Raw genomic sequence first — 19392 nt, forward strand, 5'->3', positions numbered from 1 at the left:
TACACAGACTGGACATCTAAGTCTAGAATGGGGTGGGTTGTGGAAAGGGCAGAGGCGGCCTCCCTGGATGGTACCTTCCATCTAAGACTTTGGAGATGAGGTAGTGTTAGCTGGGCAGAAGGTTTTGGGGGAGTACGGACGCTACAAGGTGTGGAAACATTGCATGTGAAGCTAGGGCCTTAGGGTGCACCAGGCACCCTTGAAATGTAAGGAGTTAGGCAGGTGCCTTTGAGGGCATGGGTGATGGCAGACAGTGAGGCAAGATGGCTGAGGGTGGCTTTCAGCATTGGTGATGGCTCTGTCACATCTTAGCCAGAGGACGGTGAGTATGGAGGCTGAGAGCCCACCACTGGCTCCCTGAGAGCAGGGTGAGGGTGGAGACTCAGGCCTCGGGGAGTTGGTGGTGCACTGTGCCCATGGAGGGAGAGATGTGGACTCCACCCTGGACCACTCGGCGGTGCTGCACTTCTCTGAGAGGGAGAGAACGGAGGGACGATCACCATTGGTGCCTGGAGAATGAGAAGCTGATGACTAAGTCTGGGTTGTAGTTGCCTTTGAAGTGCCCTGGGGATTTTCAGGCGAAGATGCCCACCAAATACTAGAAAATACAGCACCCCGGAGAAATGGGAATGAGGGCTTACCGTGTGAATTACATCACCGAGGGTAATATAAGCCTTGGATAAAGAAGAAGAGTGTGATTTCTCACTACTTCTTTTCCAGTGTAACTGATACTTACCTTATATCACAGAACTACAAGAAATAAATTACATTCCAACTTAGAGCATTGGATTTAAAATAAGAACAGTCGTTTGGACATTGCCTTTATCTTAGTAAACTAACCGCCTATGTGCTAGTGTCTGTGTGTGTGAGTATAAAGTATGTAACACAGTGCTTGGCACGTAGGAGATGTTTAATAAATTTCAGGTAGTTATGGTTATTAGACTTTTCATTGAGAGTGTCTGTTACTTTTATATAGGAGTGGTATTTCCTACTGAAAACAAGCAAGATAAGATTCTAGTTCAAGATGAAACTTTGAAAACATTCAATTTTGTGTAAGGGGATTAGATATAATGAATGTTCATTTTTATCCTTTATCAAATATAATGCACCTCATACTAATATTTTATTATAAACATTAGAAGTTTTTCCCTTTTCACTTAGAAATCTAAACCAGGAATGTTATGTTAACTTTTAATGTTACGAATACATTTTCCTTAGAACTGCTGGCCCAGCACCCTTTCTACCTGAGATTCCCAGATTCGCTCACAGGGTCTGTTTATAGGAAAAGCCAGAGCAGGCAGCTTCAGCATTACAGCATTAGTCAGACTTGTGTGTTGGTTTCTGACGTGGATAATCGTTTTCTTCTTGGAGTTGTTCTGGAAAGAAAGCTGTTGTGCCTTCTGGAAATATTAGTAAGAAATGGCCTATTTGGGTCAGCTGGTGGGCTTGAGGCCTTCTATTGTTCGCAGAAGGCAAATTTATCCAGTTTTTACTGGAGACAAACTTGGAATGCTGAATTATGGAACTGAGCTGCAGGAGAGCTTGATGAGGCTGACTGGCGAGCTGAGACCCCTGAGAGGGGGGTGCAGCAGGAACACAGTGGGGGAGACACGCTTGGTGATGCCGATGTGCAAAGATCCCGGGGGGCACTGTGTGAGCCGTCTGTGTCCAGACCACATCTGAGTGCCACACGCGGGAGCATGTCCAGGAGAGCAGCCACGGCAGTGAGTGTCCCCGCCATGGAGCAGCTCTTGAGGAGACTGGGAAAGACCACTCTGGAGGGTGGGGGTAAGAGGACCCTTATTTATTTGGAGAGCCTCATCTGAAGAGAAAGAAGATGAAACGGGGCTCAGGCTTCATGGTAAACCGGCCTTTCCTGGGGCATAGACAGAATGAGCACACAGGTGGTTCTGTTTTGTTTCGAGAAGTTTAGAGGCAGAGGGCGTTTGCTCATTCTCTGCTGTTGCGGCACATCCACACTGAAGCGATTCTTCTGAAAACCCAGTTGTGGGACGGGCAGCCTTCAGCAGTCTGGCCACCTGTCTCCGGCTCGACACCCAGGTAGAAGTCTCCCCTGCCCCGAGAAGCTGCCCAGGCTGGGGGGTTCTCAGCTGTGCCTGGCAGCCCCCAGGGCTCCTTGGAGTGAACAGGACGGAAGCTTCCTTCAGGCAGACTAATTCACTGTGTTTTGTTTTTTAAGCTTTGGTAAGATGAGGCTTCATCAAGAATTCTATGTCTGGAGAGGAAAGGTGGCGGGCAGGTGGGAGAGGAGGGGGAGAGCCTTCCTTTCCAGCCTTAGCTCTTCAACAGAACAAAGTAAGTTTGAAAGGTCTTGGTCTGACATTTGAGGCCCTTCAAAATCTGCCCCCTTCCCACCCGTCCAAGCCTAAATGCCACGTCCCCACAAAAGCTGCAGTCCAGCAGGACGGAAGGCCCTACACAACTAGGCTGGATGGCGTTCAGAGGTGCCTCGGCCCCTGTGCTGCAGGCACTCCACATTCCTGCAGCCTGCAGAGGGACAGCCTGGAGGAGGCTTCCCTCACTCCTGCTCACTGTGTGCCTGGGGGGTGTGTACCAGCACACAGGCAGGATTTCTTGTTTTAACCTGACCCACTGGCATAGGTGCGAATCCAGTCCTAGATCCCTCGTACCTTGGAAGCACTCAAGTAAGTAATGAAGTTGTCTTCCTCTGTGTGCGCAGAATGCCGGTTTTGAGAAAAGCCCACAGTAAGCTGTGTGTGGGCTCTGTGATAGAGGGTCATGACGAGCGTAAGGATGTGGGGCAGGTGCTTGCTGGGGAGGGGAGGAGATGAGTTTCAGCCGGGGGACTACGACAGACTTCTTAATAGAGGTAGGCTTGATCGATCATTGGAGCTTGGGTTATATTTCTGCAGATGGCTCTAGAAGTAGGTACAATGTTGGAAAGAATATCTTAAAGGTAATGGTGTAAAGCAACATCTTGTTAACACAGTAACATCCTTTAAATTAAGCTAAAGTAGGGGCGCCTGGGTGGCTCAGTCAGTTAAGCGTCCGACTTCGGCTCAGGTCATGATCTCACGGTCCCTGAGGTCGAGCCCCGCGTCGGGCTCTGTGCTGACCGCTCAGAGCCTGGAGCCTGTTTCAGATTCTGTGTCTCCCTCTCTCTCTGCCCCTCCCCCACTCGCACTCTGTCTGCCTCTATCTCAAAAATAAATAAACCTTAAAAAAAATTTTAAAAAAAGATAAAGTATGTGCCAGTCATAGAAAATTTAAAATGGTAAGTGCTCAATAAATATTTGGTGTTATTTTTTCCAAGTGCCACATGCCCTGTGCATTTTACACGCGTTATTTAAGTGTTAAAACAACCCTGTGAGGTAGATACAAACCACTGTCGTCCCCATTTTACAAACCGAGCTTTAGAAAGTTTAAATAATGTGCCAGAGATCACACTGCCAATGAGTGGACGAACGGGGTCCCAAGCCATGGCACTCCGATCCCAAACCTGTGCTCCTAAGCAGCATGCTGACTTCTTGTGAGAGTGTAGTGTCTTTACTACTCCACCAGCAGGAGGTGACCATGAATAATATGCTCCTGTGACTCTGTGCAGTCCTATATGGTGCTGGTTTTAAACATAAAGTCGTAGACTCTATGACACTTTTTACTCCTTTACCTAGCATGTTTAAATGTTTATGCCATAAACATTTTCCAACATGTCTTAGGCCGTCCAAGAAGCACAGGCAGAGACAGGGTTAAATGCCAACAGTTTTGCTAAAGGGCGTTCACTGAGAGGGAATGGGGAGGGGAGTGAGGAAGGTTTCAGGGGCTGTCAGATGGGGGAGGCAAGTCTGATCCTGAGGTAAGAGGGCAGGGAGGGAAGGTCTGATACAAGCATCTCAGATGTCTATTCAGTCTGAGGACAGGTCAGCAAAGCTGGCAGGAAATACTTGAGCCGAAGTCAGGCATCAGAGAAGCCCAGGGTCTCCCAAGAAGGGGTACCTTCAGTCACCAGCTGGAAGCAGCCTTTGGGAAGCATGGCCTTGGGGGAAAAGCGCCCACGGTTCCAGAATGCGGTTGCTGAGGCCCTTAGCCAATTAAGTTCCTGTAGTTGGAGGTCTGTGAGGTCTGTGCTTGTGGCCACTACTCCATAGTAATTAAAATATATATTACATGGCTGCATAATACTCCCATCTGTGGAGGTCCACGATCACTTAGGTTTTACCTGTGTGAGCAGCTGTGTTTGGATGTTTTGGTTATTATGAAGAGTCCGCCGTGAACATGTCATAAATACACTTGTTATGTATAGGATCCGTGGATACCAGAGATTGTTTGGACACGCTTGAACCTTGTCGGACTGCTTTTAGCTGATGCACTGATACTGCTGGACTGTGGCTTTTGTGGGGACGTGGCATTTAGGGTTGGACGGGTGGGAAGAGGCCAGATTTTGAAGGGCTTCAAATGTCAGGCCAAGACCTTTCAAACTTACTTTGTTCTGTTGAAGAGCTAAAGCTGGAATGAAATTGAATTGGGTCTATTTTAACCCCTTTCCAATGCAGGCATGATATGGGCCGAATGTAAAGAAATTTGGACGGAAGGCCCCAAGGAATACTTGTTTGAGTTGTGGAATATGCTTGATTTTGGTATGCTGGCGATCTTTGCTGCATCATTCATTGCGAGATTCATGGCATTTTGGCATGCTTCCAAAGCCCAACACATCATTGATGCAAATGATACTTTGAAGGACTTGACCAAAGTCACACTGGGAGACAATGTGAAGTATTACAATTTGGGTGAGTTTGTAGTGCACAGTCAACTTAAGTTAATAGATATGCAGAGTTTTCTGATGAAAGGAAGTGACTAGTAGTTTGGCTCCTGCTCAGTTCTCACAGAATTACTGGCATCTTCAGAAGCATCTGTGTGAAGACGTGTGCTTTTGGCTTCTCCCTTCCTGATCTCCTTGCCGGCTGGATGCCTCCCGCTCTCTCTCCTCGATCAGTTGACAACTACCAAACTCCACTGGGAATGCCTGTCTTAGGTCTTAGATTTTTTTGTTCTTCTTGTCTAGTAAAAACAGTACACATTTGAGTACCATTTCCATTCAAAACACATAAACTGTGTGACAGCAAGGGAGCTGCTGGTGTCTCTGGATGGCTCCTGATACACGACACCACAGTTTCCCTGCCAGGCTTCGAACCTGCCAGGCAGATGAGAAACAAAACAAAGCGATAGAGGCTGGAGCGTGGCCTCTAATACCCATCAAGTTCCAGGCAGATGACATAGTCCTGGGTCTCCTAGCCAAGGGGCTCGGTGAAATTTCCCTCCAGAATCAGGCAGGTGCATCCTTTGGTCTCTGGACAACATGGGTAGGGCAGTCCCCCCCAAGGCAGGAATGAGCCAATGGTGGTGTGAGGTCCCTTAGCGGAGGAGCAGAGGAGGGTGGAGCCGAAGCAACTGCGCTCGCTTATCTGCTGTCCCAAAATAGGAGTCAGATGAGGTGATCCACCTCAGGGTGGGGGAGGGCGAGGAAAGAGATGCCTTTGTTTGCTGAGGGAAGACCCTTCCTTGAAGAGACCTAGTGGGTGGAGAATAGACCCCTTGTTGGTACTTACTATAATGCTCTGATAAGAAATCTGTTAACATTCAGTTGACATCTCCGTGGGTTTGTTGGCTGGATCACATAGAGATCTTTTTATTATTTTTAAAATATTTACTTTAATGTTTAATACTTTTTCATATACAGAATTCTAAAAAGTCAAAGCTATCCATACATTGTACTAACTTACTATAAAAAAGGAAACTGCTTTTATTAGTTTCTTGTATCCTTTACTAATTTTACTTCCCAACAAATAAGCAAATACAAATCAGCAAATCATGTTTTTCCTCTTTCTTACGCATTGTTTTGCATTTTTCCTCATAATGGTTTCTTAATTGGGTTTTGATGAACCCAATGAACTATTGGGTGAGCTATTGGGTGAACTAACCCAATGAACTAATATTGGGTGAACTATTGATGAACTAATATAATAATGCCAGAAAATTTTTAAAAATGAATAATTACTACATTTTTATGGTAAAAATACTTATTTGAGTGATCAATAAAAATGACTTCTAGTTGAAATAACTGCACTTTGCAAGCCCCAAATTGCATTATAGTGTAATTATAAGTTTAAGATTAAATAATTAATGCTACCAATTATGCAGCACCAAGCACTTCCTGAACACTGACTATACATTGACTTAATGAATTTGCAAGTAGATGAGAGAAGGTGGAGTGGTATTGTCTCATTTTTAAAGATGGGAAAATGAAAGTAAGAAAAGTTAAATAATTGTACCTGTTCTTCTGGTAGGGATGTGTGTGCACGTGTGCGCGCGCGTGCACACGCACACACACACACACACACACACACACACACACACACACACTGGAATTTTTTCATATGCTGCGTCCCTAGTTTTAGCTCTTAACCATTTTGCTGTATGCTTATGGAAAATTGCCGGCAGACCAGGGGGCTCATTTTCTCAGTATATTCAGAAGCTCCCATATACCTGACCCTTATAGAAGCCCTGTAAGATAACAGATTTCCTTTAGAGACTTGATGGCTAATGTAATTATATTTCTTTAGTAGCAGAAAAGAAGTTGCCTGAGTAAACAACTTAAAAAAACTCATGATAACTCTTGTGTTTTCTCTTTCCTAGCCAGGATAAAGTGGGACCCCTCTGATCCTCAAATTATATCTGAAGGTCTTTATGCAATTGCTGTAGTTCTAAGTTTCTCAAGAATAGCTTATATTTTACCAGCCAATGAAAGCTTTGGACCTCTGCAGATATCACTTGGAAGAACAGTGAAGGACATCTTCAAGTTCATGGTCATATTCATCATGGTGTTTGTGGCCTTTATGATTGGAATGTTCAACCTCTACTCCTACTACATTGGTGCAAAACAAAATGAAGCTTTCACAACGTATGTCATCTTGGATGTTTTGATGATGGAGACTGCAGATTAATTATAGGATAGCTTAAGTGTGTTCATATGTGTCTATGGGATAGACAATGTTTCAGTGAAGACTTCCATCTCCAGTTTCTCTTTAGCAATGAGAGAGGATTTTTTTTTTAATTTTTTTTTTAACTTTATTTATTTTTGAGACAGAGAGAGACAGAGCATGAAGGGGGGAGGGGCAGAGAGAGAAGGAGACACAGAATCAGAAGCAGGCTCCAGGCTCTGAGCCATCAGCCCAGAGCCTGACGCGGGGCTCGAACTCACGGACCGCGAGATCGTGACCTGGCTGAAGTCGGACGCTTAACCGACTGCGCCACCCAGGCGCCCCGAGAGAGGATTTTTAAATTAATTGGAAGAACTTGAAAATATAGGCACCTTCCTATCATTAAGCAATACTAGTTAACATTTTAGTGCCAGTTCTTCTGGGAAAATACCACTCACAACATTTCATTATCTCTGTTTCACAAAAAGAAGAAACAAAGCTCAGAAAAGTTAAATAATTTGCTGAATTTCACAGAGATGCTAGTGTATGGACAAGCCAGGCTGTATGTAACCTCTTGTCCATGACTCTAGAATGTGTGTTCCTACTCGTACAGCCTTCTCATTAGAGGCTCTTGGGGGGGTGGTGCACAGGGAAAACCGCTTCTTTCCTAATTCATTTTGTCAGATCTTCTCATTGAGAAGATCCTGGTTATCAACCCCAGTTTTGACTGAGGTTCACCACGGCCACAGTGGTTTTTTATAAAATATGCTTAGAATAGATTACTCAGATGTTAGGTGGTCCATGTTCCAATATGAAGCATCAACTGAAGCATAACCTGTTGTTAGCCCTATTCTCATAAAGTGCAGTTTATCAGAGAAATGAAACCAGCTGGGTTAGGCTGGGCTTAGCATTGGTCAGTAATTATGTGTAAAGCATTGAAATTCCTACCTAAGACTTGTCAGTGATTTTGGTTACAGCGTCTATGTTTATATTGTCACATTTTCCTTAAGACACACACTGTTATTGGATATGAGTAGAAGTATAGATGAGCAGGAAACCTAATAAGACTCTAACATTGTATTATTTTTATTAAGTAATACATTTAACACTCCATTACCAAAGCCATGGATTACTTATGTTAGTATCTGTGGTTATGAAGTTATGTTAATAACATTTATTGAGTGCCTATTATGTGCCAGATACTGAGCTGACTGGTTCATATGCACAGTATGACTTCAGCCCTGCAACCTTCTGGGAAATAAAACCTATTGTATTCATTTTACAGAAAGGAAAACCGAGGTTCATAGAAGTAAAGGATTTTCTCATGAATATTTAGTAATTTGCAAACACACAATCAACTCACTTTTATTATGGTATTATTGTCATTTATACACTGTATTATTTCCTTTCTCTCTTTATTTTTCCCCAGAGTTGAGGAGAGTTTTAAGACACTGTTCTGGGCTATATTTGGACTTTCTGAAGTGAAGTCGGTGGTCATCAACTATAATCACAAATTCATTGAAAATATCGGTTATGTTCTTTATGGAGTCTATAATGTCACAATGGTCATTGTTTTGTTAAATATGTTAATTGCAATGATCAACAGTTCATTCCAGGAAATTGAGGTATGATTTCTGTACATGTGTATAGTCTGTGACTACATGTTTTAACTTATGCCAGGCATCAACTCCTCATTGGTGGTGAAAATATAGGCTGTGTTTCCTTTTGTTCTTTGCCTGTTTCATATAGTTGTTTGTCCAGTAATCTAGAAAATTTTAACTCTTTGGTTCCAAATGCAACATCAATGTGTGTGGTGGGTAGTAGGTCATAAGGAGGAGAAATGTCAGATTCATTATTGTTTTTTAAAAAAAAAAACCTTAGAAATACCATATCAGCTTGAATTTACATTTTATTTTTAAAAATTGTTGCTTACAAATACCACTAGTGTTCAAATCTTTTTTGTAGTGATTTTTGAAAGTGACCATTTCTCGAATCTGGAGTGATAATACAAACTTTTATTCCAGAAATTTTGGAATGTGTCCCAAAGTAATCAAACTTATGATCTTGTGTCGAACAAAAGAGTGAATAATTTTTCATAGTGTTCTTTTCAGAATGTAGAAAAATCCATGTATACCTTTCAGGGTGTTTATAAACATAAGCACATTCTGAGATCTGTAGTTCTCTAAGCCTGATAAAATTTCAGACAGATTTTGGAGAGAGTGTGAGTAGAACCTTAACATTAAAAAAATCTTGGAGTGGTGTTTGGGGCCTGAGAGTGTTTGCAGGCACCATTGCTCCTGCCTAGGTACACAGTGTGGGTCGCATCGCAGTAATTCAGTTTTCACATCTCTCTGCTGAACTGACGTGTGTGTTTGCACAGGACGATGCTGATGTCGAGTGGAAATTTGCAAGGGCCAAGCTTTGGTTTTCCTACTTTGAAGAGGGGAGAACATTACCTGTTCCCTTCAACCTGGTGCCAAGTCCAAAGTCCCTGTTTTATCTCTTACTGAGGCTTAAAAAATGGATTTCTGAGATGTTCCAGGCCCATAAAAAAGGTTTCCAGGAGGATGCAGAGATGAACAAGGTAATTTGACTTGATAATTTAAAATTATGTGTTTAAATGCTAGGATCATTTAAAAGAAGTGATCCATGATGACACGTCCGATCATTGCCAAATGAGCACAGTCCTTTGGCTTGTATCTACTTGAGAGGAACACTTTGGACATTTCCTACTTAAAAGAATACAGGAAAAATTCATGAAATGTAACTATAATAATGTATTACATTGTCTGTAGAGGGTACTTGAAAGGAGAGCTATTCTGGCCCCATTTTTGCTGTTGTGGCCACAAGCCCCACCTCATGTTCAGTTCACACAGCCTGGTAAAGCATCAGTAGCCTGGGGGAATTTGACAGACTCTACCTTCTTCACTGAAAACTTAGAAATCAATTACTCACATGTAATATGTGAGTCTAGGCTTGGCATTAAGTAGTTCAAGAAAGAAAGATCTAGGGGTATTAACTGGAAACAGTTATGCAGGAAGCAATCTCAAGAAACATAGAAGAGGTGCAGTGTTTAGATGAGGGTTAGCAGTATATTCAGAAGTGTGGAAAGTTGTGTGCCACTGTGTATGGAGGAGGGGCAGTTACCCTGTGCAGGAACTCTGCTGGTGCAGAACCACATCCAGGAGAAGCAATGAGAGATGGATGCATTCAGAGGAGAAGGGCCAGCATGGGAACAGGTGCATGTAAGGCATCATATGATGGGGAGTTGAAGGACTTGGGGATTACGTCCAAAAAAGGAGGATTGAAGGGGAACAAGGCGAATATCTTTAGAACTCTCAGTTTTGACTAGGGGGTATACTTGTTTTTTGTCCCTTCAAAAACAGGGAGAGATGCCATGGGCAAAAGTTGCAAATAGTTCAGCTGTAGTTCTATTTAAAAACAAACTTGTCACAACAACATCTGTCCAGGGGCGCCTGGGTGGCTCAGTCGGCTGAGGGTCCAACTTCAGCTCAGATCATGATCTTGAGGTTCGTGAGTTTGAGCCCCTCATTGGGCTCTGTGCTGACAGCTTGGAGCCTGGAGCCTGCTTCATATTCTGTGTCTCTCTCTCTCTGCCCCTCACCTATTCACGCTCTGTCTCTCTCTCAAAAATAAGTAAACATTAAAAAAATCAAAGAAAATATCTGTCTAACAGAGTGGGCTGTCTTGCAAAGTAGTAAGTTCCCCATCATTGCATGTAATCAATAAATGCTGAATGACCAATATTAGGAATTTATAGAAGATATTCCAACGGTGAGTGGGCAGTTGAGCCAAATGATCGTAAAAGTTTCTAGCCATTCTAAGATTCTATCACTGAGAGAAAAGGAAATATTCTAATTCCTGCTCTGCTTGCCACTCACCATTTGGGGTTCTCAAATAAATAATAAACTCTCCGAGCTTTAGTTTCTTCAACTGTACTATGGGAATAAAAATTATATCTACATCATAAAGATGAAATGCGTATATAAAAGGACCTTGAGAATTATAATTTTTTTAATGTTTATTTATTTTTGAGAGAGACAGAGACAGAATGCAAGTGGGTTTGGGCAGAGAGAGAGGGAGGCACGAATCTGAAGCAGGCTCCAGGCTCTGAGCTGTCGGCACAGAGCCTGATGCAGGGCTTGAACTCACGAGCTGTGAGATCATGACCTGAGCCGAAGTAGGACGCTTGACCGACTGAGCCACCCGGGCGCCCCAGGACCTTGAGAATTATAAAACCTGCTTTAAATGTAGTTATTACTATACTGTGTAAAATTTTGGAGAAACAGGCCATCTATAGCACTCTTCTGGATGTCTAACTTCTAGAACTCAGTGGGTTGATGGCAGGAATGTCCCTCCCTTTACTTAATACTCCTTTACTTACATTAATTAATGGAGTTTACAGTTCTAATGGAACAGCAACCTGAGAGAATTCATTGTTCTCACCAATGGGAAGCACCCAATAAGAACATGTTTCTCTTCTTGAAACTTGCTACAGAATCAGACCAGATGGCTTTTAAGATATGGAATAAAGAATGAAATTGTTTTTGTAATTCTAAATGAAGAATTAGCAATTGTACTCATCTTACTATCTATTTTTAAAAGAGAAATGAAGAAAAGAAATTTGGAATTTGGGGAAGTCATGAAGACCTTTCAAAATTATCACTTGACAAAAAACAGGTAAGCTCATATTTGAAAACATGAAGTCATATGTGTGTCCAGGCTTATCTTTTCAGAAAAAAGGACAAATGTTCAGAAGCAATTTCAAGAAACAGGTAATATATACATTAAAGATTTTAATTGTGTTAATAATGCCTCAAAGATCTGTTATTGAGTGATGGAAATAAGCTTATGTCCAGTTAATCAGAAGAAAGAACTGTGTATATCTTTAAGACAGATATTAAGCATATATGGTTGGGTACTTGTGGGTAATGAAATACAGGGATAGTGATGTAAAGCAGGAAAAATTAAACTGATAGAGGAGCGTCCAGGACCCAACGGAGATCTCGTTCACTGCCCTTGAGCAGTGTGGGGTGGGGGTGGGCATACACACATCCAGCAGAGCCTCTCTACCTGTCCGTCATTTTCTTCACCAGGGCAGGGTTGCCTCGGAGCAGTTGGTGCTGGAGCTCCCAGTCAGGCTGGCTGACTTTTTTGGTCTTTTTACCTTTCCCTCTTTCACGGTGAGCCAAGCCCCACAGTCTAAGACCGTTTTCTACCCCCTGCTCCTACTCCCTGTTGCCTGTCACAGGCATGATTCTGAGCACAACTCCTACTTCTTACTGTGTCTTGGCATTTGGTTCCTAGAGGACTGACATAATGCAGCCATCTCCTTTACTTTTCCTTGCCATGTAAGCTTGTGATGAACAGAACTGACGCCCACAGCTTGCTTTTGCTTGATACATTAGCTACACTCCTGGGAGAGTGCTTTTACAGCACACGTTTATATTTCCAGTCAAGTTTGCCTATTGTTACTGAAGTGGGTTTCCACTGGAATGTGCTTGGCCCTGATAGGGACTAAGAAAAACTCTCACGGTTCCTTCTTTCTTACCAATTTGTGCAACATTTGCTCTCTTTTTCATGAAGTCTACTTCCAAAACAACGCTTAAGTTTCCATTTCACTCAGATCTTCTGACTCCCTGAGGACAAAAGTGGATAGGTTCCACCAACATCACCTCCACACGTGCTCTGGGTGCACCATAGAAATCAGTGGAATGAGCCACATAAAAATACTTTTTGAAACAAAGTGAGAAGACCTATTTATTATCTTTGGTTATATCCTTTAGCTCTGAAGGTCCCTGAATTGGCTGCTAGCATTAGCTTTTCAGATAAATTCTGAGAGGCCAGCATAACTCAAGTCCCATCTCTGCCACACTGTATGATGCATAAACCTGAAGATGCTGATAACTTCCTGAATAACCAACCGCTCTCTTCGAGCTCCAGGAGGGATCACTTTCAAGTTGTCAGTTGGAGACAGGCTCTGGCGTCCTATGCAATAGATGTCATTTTAGCATTATCTGTCTGTTTGGCACTGGGTTGAGTGACATGTGCAGATTTTTTTTGTTATTAGTCACATATAACTGATATATGTTGATTTTGTGCAAATTCCCAATCCTTTTCTCCAGGCATATTGAATTGAAATTTCTGGCATTGGGGTGTGGAAGTGTGTACTTTAGTTAGGCCTTAGGATATTCTAAGGCCCATCTGGGTGTGGGAATCAATGGGAATCACAGAATATTTCATTCCCTGAGTGACTTTGTCATGGACACATCAGTGGACAGTAATATTCAGCAGAGTAGACTAGACTAGATTAAAATGAAACATGAGGGGTGTCTGGGTGGCTCAGTCGCTTGAGCCTCCGACTTCAACTCGGGTCATGATCTCTCAGTGCGTGAGTTCGAGCCCCATGTCGGGCTCTGTGCTGACAGCTGGGAGCCTGGAGCCTGCTTTGGATTCTGGGTCTCCCTCTCTCTCTGCCCCTCCCATGCCCATGCTCTTCTCTGTCTCTGTCTCTGTCTCTCTCAAAGAAAAATAAACACTAAAAATAAAAATAAAGAAAAAGAAACATGAAATAGGGCTAAATCCACATAGTAGATATTTATCCTTCTGTACAACAGTAATAGCTGCTGACACTTGTAGAGCATCTACTGTATGTCCAGCGGTGTATCCCACAGCCTTCCTGTTTGATTCTTACACCACCTCTAGCAGGTAGGTAATATTATTTCCCCTATTTCATGCATTAGAAGCCCGAGGACAGTAGAGCTGAAGTAACCTGCCCACAGTTTCATTTCAAACAACAGCCAGAATTCAAATTCAAATCTACTTGATTCCAAAGCAAGCGCTTATAAGCACTGCCCCCACGTGGTGCATTTCATGTCTGCATCCCTGTGGACTGAACATGGTATCTATACATTTTTAGCTCATTGCTCTGTTCCTGGCTTTACTCTAAATGCTAATATCAAAATAATTACTAGGAAATGAACAAGAGAAAACATAAAGAATGCAGGAGATGTGGTATAAAAACAAAGATAGACAGTAGCTCATTCAGAATCAGTGTATTTTCACATGAGTCAGGAACAAAGCTTAAAGCCAGCTCTTCCTGCTGCCACTCCCGTTGCATTTCACACATCACTACCATTTATAGATATCCACATCCCTAAGGTTTAAATACTATTCATTTGGCCAGTTGAATCCCCCTGACTTTCTAGCCTGCTTGAATAGCTGGCCATGGAACACTTAGTTCTACATTAGAATTTTCTGCCACCAAGTGGTAATAGTGCTTCTTTGCACCATTGAGTAAATTTATCCTTACATTCCCTTTCTTTCATATGATTGTAACAACTATTTATTATATGACTATTATGTATTAGAAACTGATTAGAATTTTTTGTTATATTTGTATCCAAGTTTAATATTTCCGATTTAGAGAAGAACTAGTCACATAAAAGTGATCCATGTGAATTTATAACTGTTTAGCCATATACCATTCAACTATACCAGTGGTTCCCAACCAGAGGTGATCCATCCCCTGCCCCCACTACCGGCACCTCAGGGTACATTTGTAATACCTGGAGACATTTTGGTTGTCACAACTGGACAGGGGAGCTGTTATTGGCATCTAGTAGGTAGAGGGCAGGGATCCTGCTAAACATTCTACAATGCACAGGAAGCCCCACACAATAAAGACTTATCCAGCCCAAAGTGTCAATAACTGTTGGAATGAAGAATCTTTGGACTCTACCTATTGAGAGCATGAAGTGGTGGGAGTGCTGTGTGTTGTACTGAAATGTTATGAATACACAGAAGCTGTGGCCATTGACGCTTCAAGATCTACAGTCTGGACAATCTGTAATCACACACATTCTCAAATTAACAGAATGCCATTTTCTGACATACCTGCCACTGTTACCTCTGCTGTGCCGTCCGGTGTGTTCGTTGGTACAGCATCAGCCTCATGCCTTCAGTTCAGTTCTTTACAGTTTAGATGTACCTTTACCATCTATGTTGAGCTGCAGCCAACTGGTTCACAAACCTCGATTGAACATGTTTTCTATAGCAAGGTGTCTAGCAGCCAGTGAACCCCATCAGTGATCCAGAAGCACTTTTTCCTTCCTTTATTTCACCAACCAGTGCTTTCTGAGCACTTGCCATCTGCCAGCAGTTCTGGCTCCAGGGACAGTGAGGTGAGCTAAACAAAATCTCTCCTTCCATGGAGCCCAGCAGGATGTAGATAAACGTAACCAAGCCAGTGAATAAAGTAAGTGTCAAATGACCTAGCTGGCTCCAGATCTATTTTTCATAAGGTGGGCAGGAAAACCTCTCTGCGGAGCTTATGTTTTAAGCTAAAACCCCAAAAGAGGAGGCAGAGCTAATAAGCCAGTCAGGAAAAGAGCATTTCAAGAACTGGGAACAGCACACGCAAAGCCCTTAAAATAGAAATGAGTGAATGAACGAAGGCCTGGGTGATGTTGATATATTATTAAATCCCCCCCCCCCCCGCCCTTATAGGCATGTAGTGTCCTGAGCTGCCTTAACTGGAGGTGATTGACATATCAAATGTTAAGGTTTCTTCATCTTCAAAAAAATAAAAATCCCAAAGAAACATATTTTTTTCACTTTCTTATTTCCATGAACACTTTTTGGATGTACTAGTGACCCCTAACGAAAGAAGGAGACATCAAATTAATAACTTCCAATCATGAGGTTGTAAATTAATGAATAGGTGGTAAATAAGTCAAAGGCACAATGCACAAAGATCCCTTTGTCCAGATCCTCTCCTCTGATTATGAACCTGTCCTCACCTCCATGCTATATCATGAAAAATGGGGGATGAAAGTGGGCTTGAATCTTGTCGTCACGTTTAATGGTGCCCTTAAAGCATAAGTCATAGTTTGAAAGCCAGGAAGCATTATATCATCATAAAGATAAATGAATAACTATTTTTAAGAATAAATATTAAAAATTACATTGTTAAAAACATGTTGAAGTTTGCATTTGTTTCCCACATCCATAGATTAGTAGGACTTGAAGGAGAATAGGTATCCACTGGACTAGTCCCTTCATTGTTGGAGACAGTGCAGAAAGTTCCAGCATCTCACCTGCTGCTCCAGAGCTGTTGTGGCAGAGCCTTAGTCTTCACATTTCTGTCAAGCACTCTTTTATTAGAGAATCCAAGTTGCCTCTCTTTGGTTCATTTGGCCAATTGTATAATTTTATCTTAATTATGTTTAAAGTTAATATAAAGTGAAAGAATATGGATATTTTGCTGACACTGTTAGAGAGGTTGAAAGACAAGGGGAAATAGCTACATGAAAAGGGGTGCTAATATTTTCAAAATTGCATATTGTGTTTTTATGGATCTTATCAGCCTTAGTATATTCTTCCTGTGCATATAACTTAGCAAGATAATGATTGTTATGTTCTTCACTGAATACCCAGAATCCATAGCACAGCATCTTCATATAGAGGGCACTCCATCAATGTCCAGTGTTTACTGGATGAATGTGTGCATAGCTGTTTTAGGTCAGCATGTGGCCATTTAAAGCATCAAGGCATTGAAGTTAAGGACTTTAATTCTCAATGAGATTTACTTACAGCAACTTAGATGCCATTGGGAAATATGAATCATCACTGTCTTTGAAGATGGTCTTGAAGTTTCTTGTCCCTTGGAAAACAGTTGTACACCAAAAACAACAACAACAACAAAAACAAAAACACAAATGTGAAGCTGATGTGTTTTGCTCAGGTTCTCCTACTTATTTATTTTTAAAACCATGTTTTTCCTTTTAGAGAATGCCATGAAGAGTTTTTTTAATCATTTTCTTAGCATGTTTTTTTTAAAAAAAAGTTTTTAACATTTATTCATTTTTGAGAGAGAGAGAGCATGAGTGGGGCAGGGGCAGAGAGAGAGACACACAGAATCTGAAGCAGGCTCCAGTCTCTGAACTTTGAGCACAGCACCAATGCGGGGCTCGAACTCATGGACCGTGAGATCATGACCTGAGATGAACTTGTACGCTTAACAGCTTGAGCCACCCAGGTGTCCTGTTAGCGTGTGTATACAGGACTTTACCACCTTAATTGCAGATTGTTTTAGATCTTTTTTATTTGCCTGTTCAAGCAAATATATGGTTTCAAAAGTACTGCCCAAATGTGATACTATGTAGATCCTAAAATTCAAATGCATTAATTTGTTTTTTATTGGCCCCTGAACTCTGTCTCACAACAAAGTCTTACCCTTGTGTTACTTCAGGCACCCACCTACAAGTGTGGGTGTAGTGCTCATGGATGCTGGCCTGTTGCTCCCTTAACAGAGGACTTCTTAGATCACCACCATCACTTCCCCAACTTGTTTGCCTCCTCCTCTCTCAGAGATGTGCCTGTGAGAATGTTAAAGCATGACTGTTATGACTACATGACTGATAGCCATGAAGTCTATGAAAGTCCTCAGACAACCTTGAATAACCATTGAGAGATCCAGCACCCCTCAGGTGCCTCTGGTTCGTCTTGGAAGATAGACTATAAAGCAAATTAAATGAAAAATTTATATATGTAACTTATAAATTCCTATAATAACTAGTAAATATCATTACATTATTTAGAAGAAAAATAAGAATTTTTGATTCTTTTCAAATTACAGCTTGGGCATAGTAAACAATCAAGTATAAGGGGCTCACAAGATTTCCAGTTAAATAGTTTCAATAATCCTCCAGGAAAGTATCAGGTAAGCATGTTTTTTTTTTTTAGAAAACTAAGACTAGTTATTTGTAATATTTAAAATCCCAAACTATGTGATTCTTTAAGTGAAAATGAACTATTATGTTGTTTTTCTCAATATCAAAATAATGCATGAATTCAACAAATATGTGCCTATACTTTCTAAGGACTGGAGATACATAAGTAAATAAAATAGATGAAGTCTTGGCATCCCAGAGCTTAGAGTCTACATGTTCATTGTAAAAGGCCTGTATGTTCATTGTAAAAAGTCTATCCTCACAAAAAAACATACAGGAGAGAATAAAGTGTACCTCAAAACCCACTACTGAGATTTAAAGACTACTTATTTGGTGATATTCTGCCAGGTGATTATGTGTATATGTATAATTTTACATGTACTTCAATATTATATAACTGTATATAAAGTATATAAAGGAGTTAATAGTACTTAAATAATGGCTAACAGTTTTTCACTTCACAAAACATATTGATATTAATTTTAATGGATGTATAGTACTCTTTGTACAAATATATGATAATTAAAATAATTTCCTATTGATGGAACTTTAACAGTTTTTTTCTACTATTATAAGTAGTACTACTATGAACATTGTCCATGCACCCAGTTACATCCTTAGAATAAGTTCTTAAAAGTGGAATTTTACTGTCCACCATTTAATTTGGGGTTTAGAGAGTTAGATTTGGTTTAACTATATATCCACCCAGGACTTCCCGCACATGGTACTGAACCTCCTGCATTTCCAACATTCTCATGGTTGAAGCCCAGATGGGGGAAAACTTTGTTACATTGAAACTAGACATGCCAGTGCACTGGGAGGGGGTGGAGCAGCCTGGAAGTTCTAGGCTTCTCTCATCCCTGAAATGCAGCTAGATCAGCACAACCCATTTTTCACACGTGGAAAATTGATGTTAGGATTGACAAAACAATCTGCTTAACTTGAACCACAGAACTCGGCATGTACATGGCACAGAGAGGTGAACTGGGGGAGAGAGAAGCTGTGAAGGGTAGGGGGCTGTTTTTGTTTGCAGAGAGGGGACAGAGACAGGAGGTATAGTATAGGAAAAGCACTCCCCCTGAAAGTAGATGGAGAGAAAGAGAAAGAGTGAAAACACCCACAATGGATTGAACAAAAAAGGGAGAAAGGAGAAAGAAGAGGGTTTCAGTACCATTAGGACTCTGTAAACAGGGGAACACAGAGTTGGAAACTCCTCAGCTCAATACCTGGCAGAGCTCTGATAGGGAGTTCTGACAGAGCTCTGAGTCCCTAGGAGCATACAGTGAGGTCTGAGGGGTCCATGGGCCGCAGGGGAGAAGCCGTTCCTCTGCTAGGAGGGCATTTGGTGGAGGCCATACAACCTCCCCATAGGAAAAGGTCCCAGTGGACCCCAGAGAACAGCCATGTTTTCTGGTATTGGAACAAAGATGCCAGGGCATGGTTAAACTTGGTGCTAGCTGTGTGTTGTGTTTTGCCATAATCTCTGAGCCTCTGCCGCCATGTGAGCACATGAACTTTTCCTGGGGCAAGCAGGCACCCGGCCACATTCTCTGAACCTCTGCAAGAGCGCAGCCACACTAATGTTACCTGGGGCAAGCTAGCACCTGGCCATTGCCCAGTGAGACCCTCCCTCAGAATGTTGGAGGAGGTCCAAGCTGTAGGGCTCTCAGAAGTGAGGGGTT

General features: G+C 42.0%; 1 protein-coding gene across 5 annotated transcripts in view; it reads left to right on the forward strand.

Moving 5' to 3' along the window:
- Positions 1–19392, forward strand: part of TRPC6 (transient receptor potential cation channel subfamily C member 6) — a 134726-nt gene that overhangs the window by 105727 nt on the left and 9607 nt on the right. For 4 of the 5 annotated variants that reach the window (XM_086679299.1, XM_086679302.1, XM_086679303.1 and 1 more), the window contains 6 exons: positions 4533–4766; positions 6673–6937; positions 8386–8581; positions 9337–9540; positions 11583–11657; positions 17617–17700. In XM_086679299.1, coding sequence (XP_086535425.1) covers positions 4533–4766; positions 6673–6937; positions 8386–8581; positions 9337–9540; positions 11583–11657; positions 17617–17700 — 1058 coding nt within the window. The remainder of the gene's footprint in view (positions 1–4532; positions 4767–6672; positions 6938–8385; positions 8582–9336; positions 9541–11582; positions 11658–17616; positions 17701–19392) is intronic. The other variant, XM_086679301.1, reaches the window with a different exon arrangement.

This window comes from Puma concolor, chromosome D1 (genome assembly GCF_028749965.1).
Source record: "Puma concolor isolate L17-30 chromosome D1, mPumCon1.1.hap2, whole genome shotgun sequence".
NCBI classification, from domain to species: domain Eukaryota; kingdom Metazoa; phylum Chordata; class Mammalia; order Carnivora; family Felidae; genus Puma; species Puma concolor.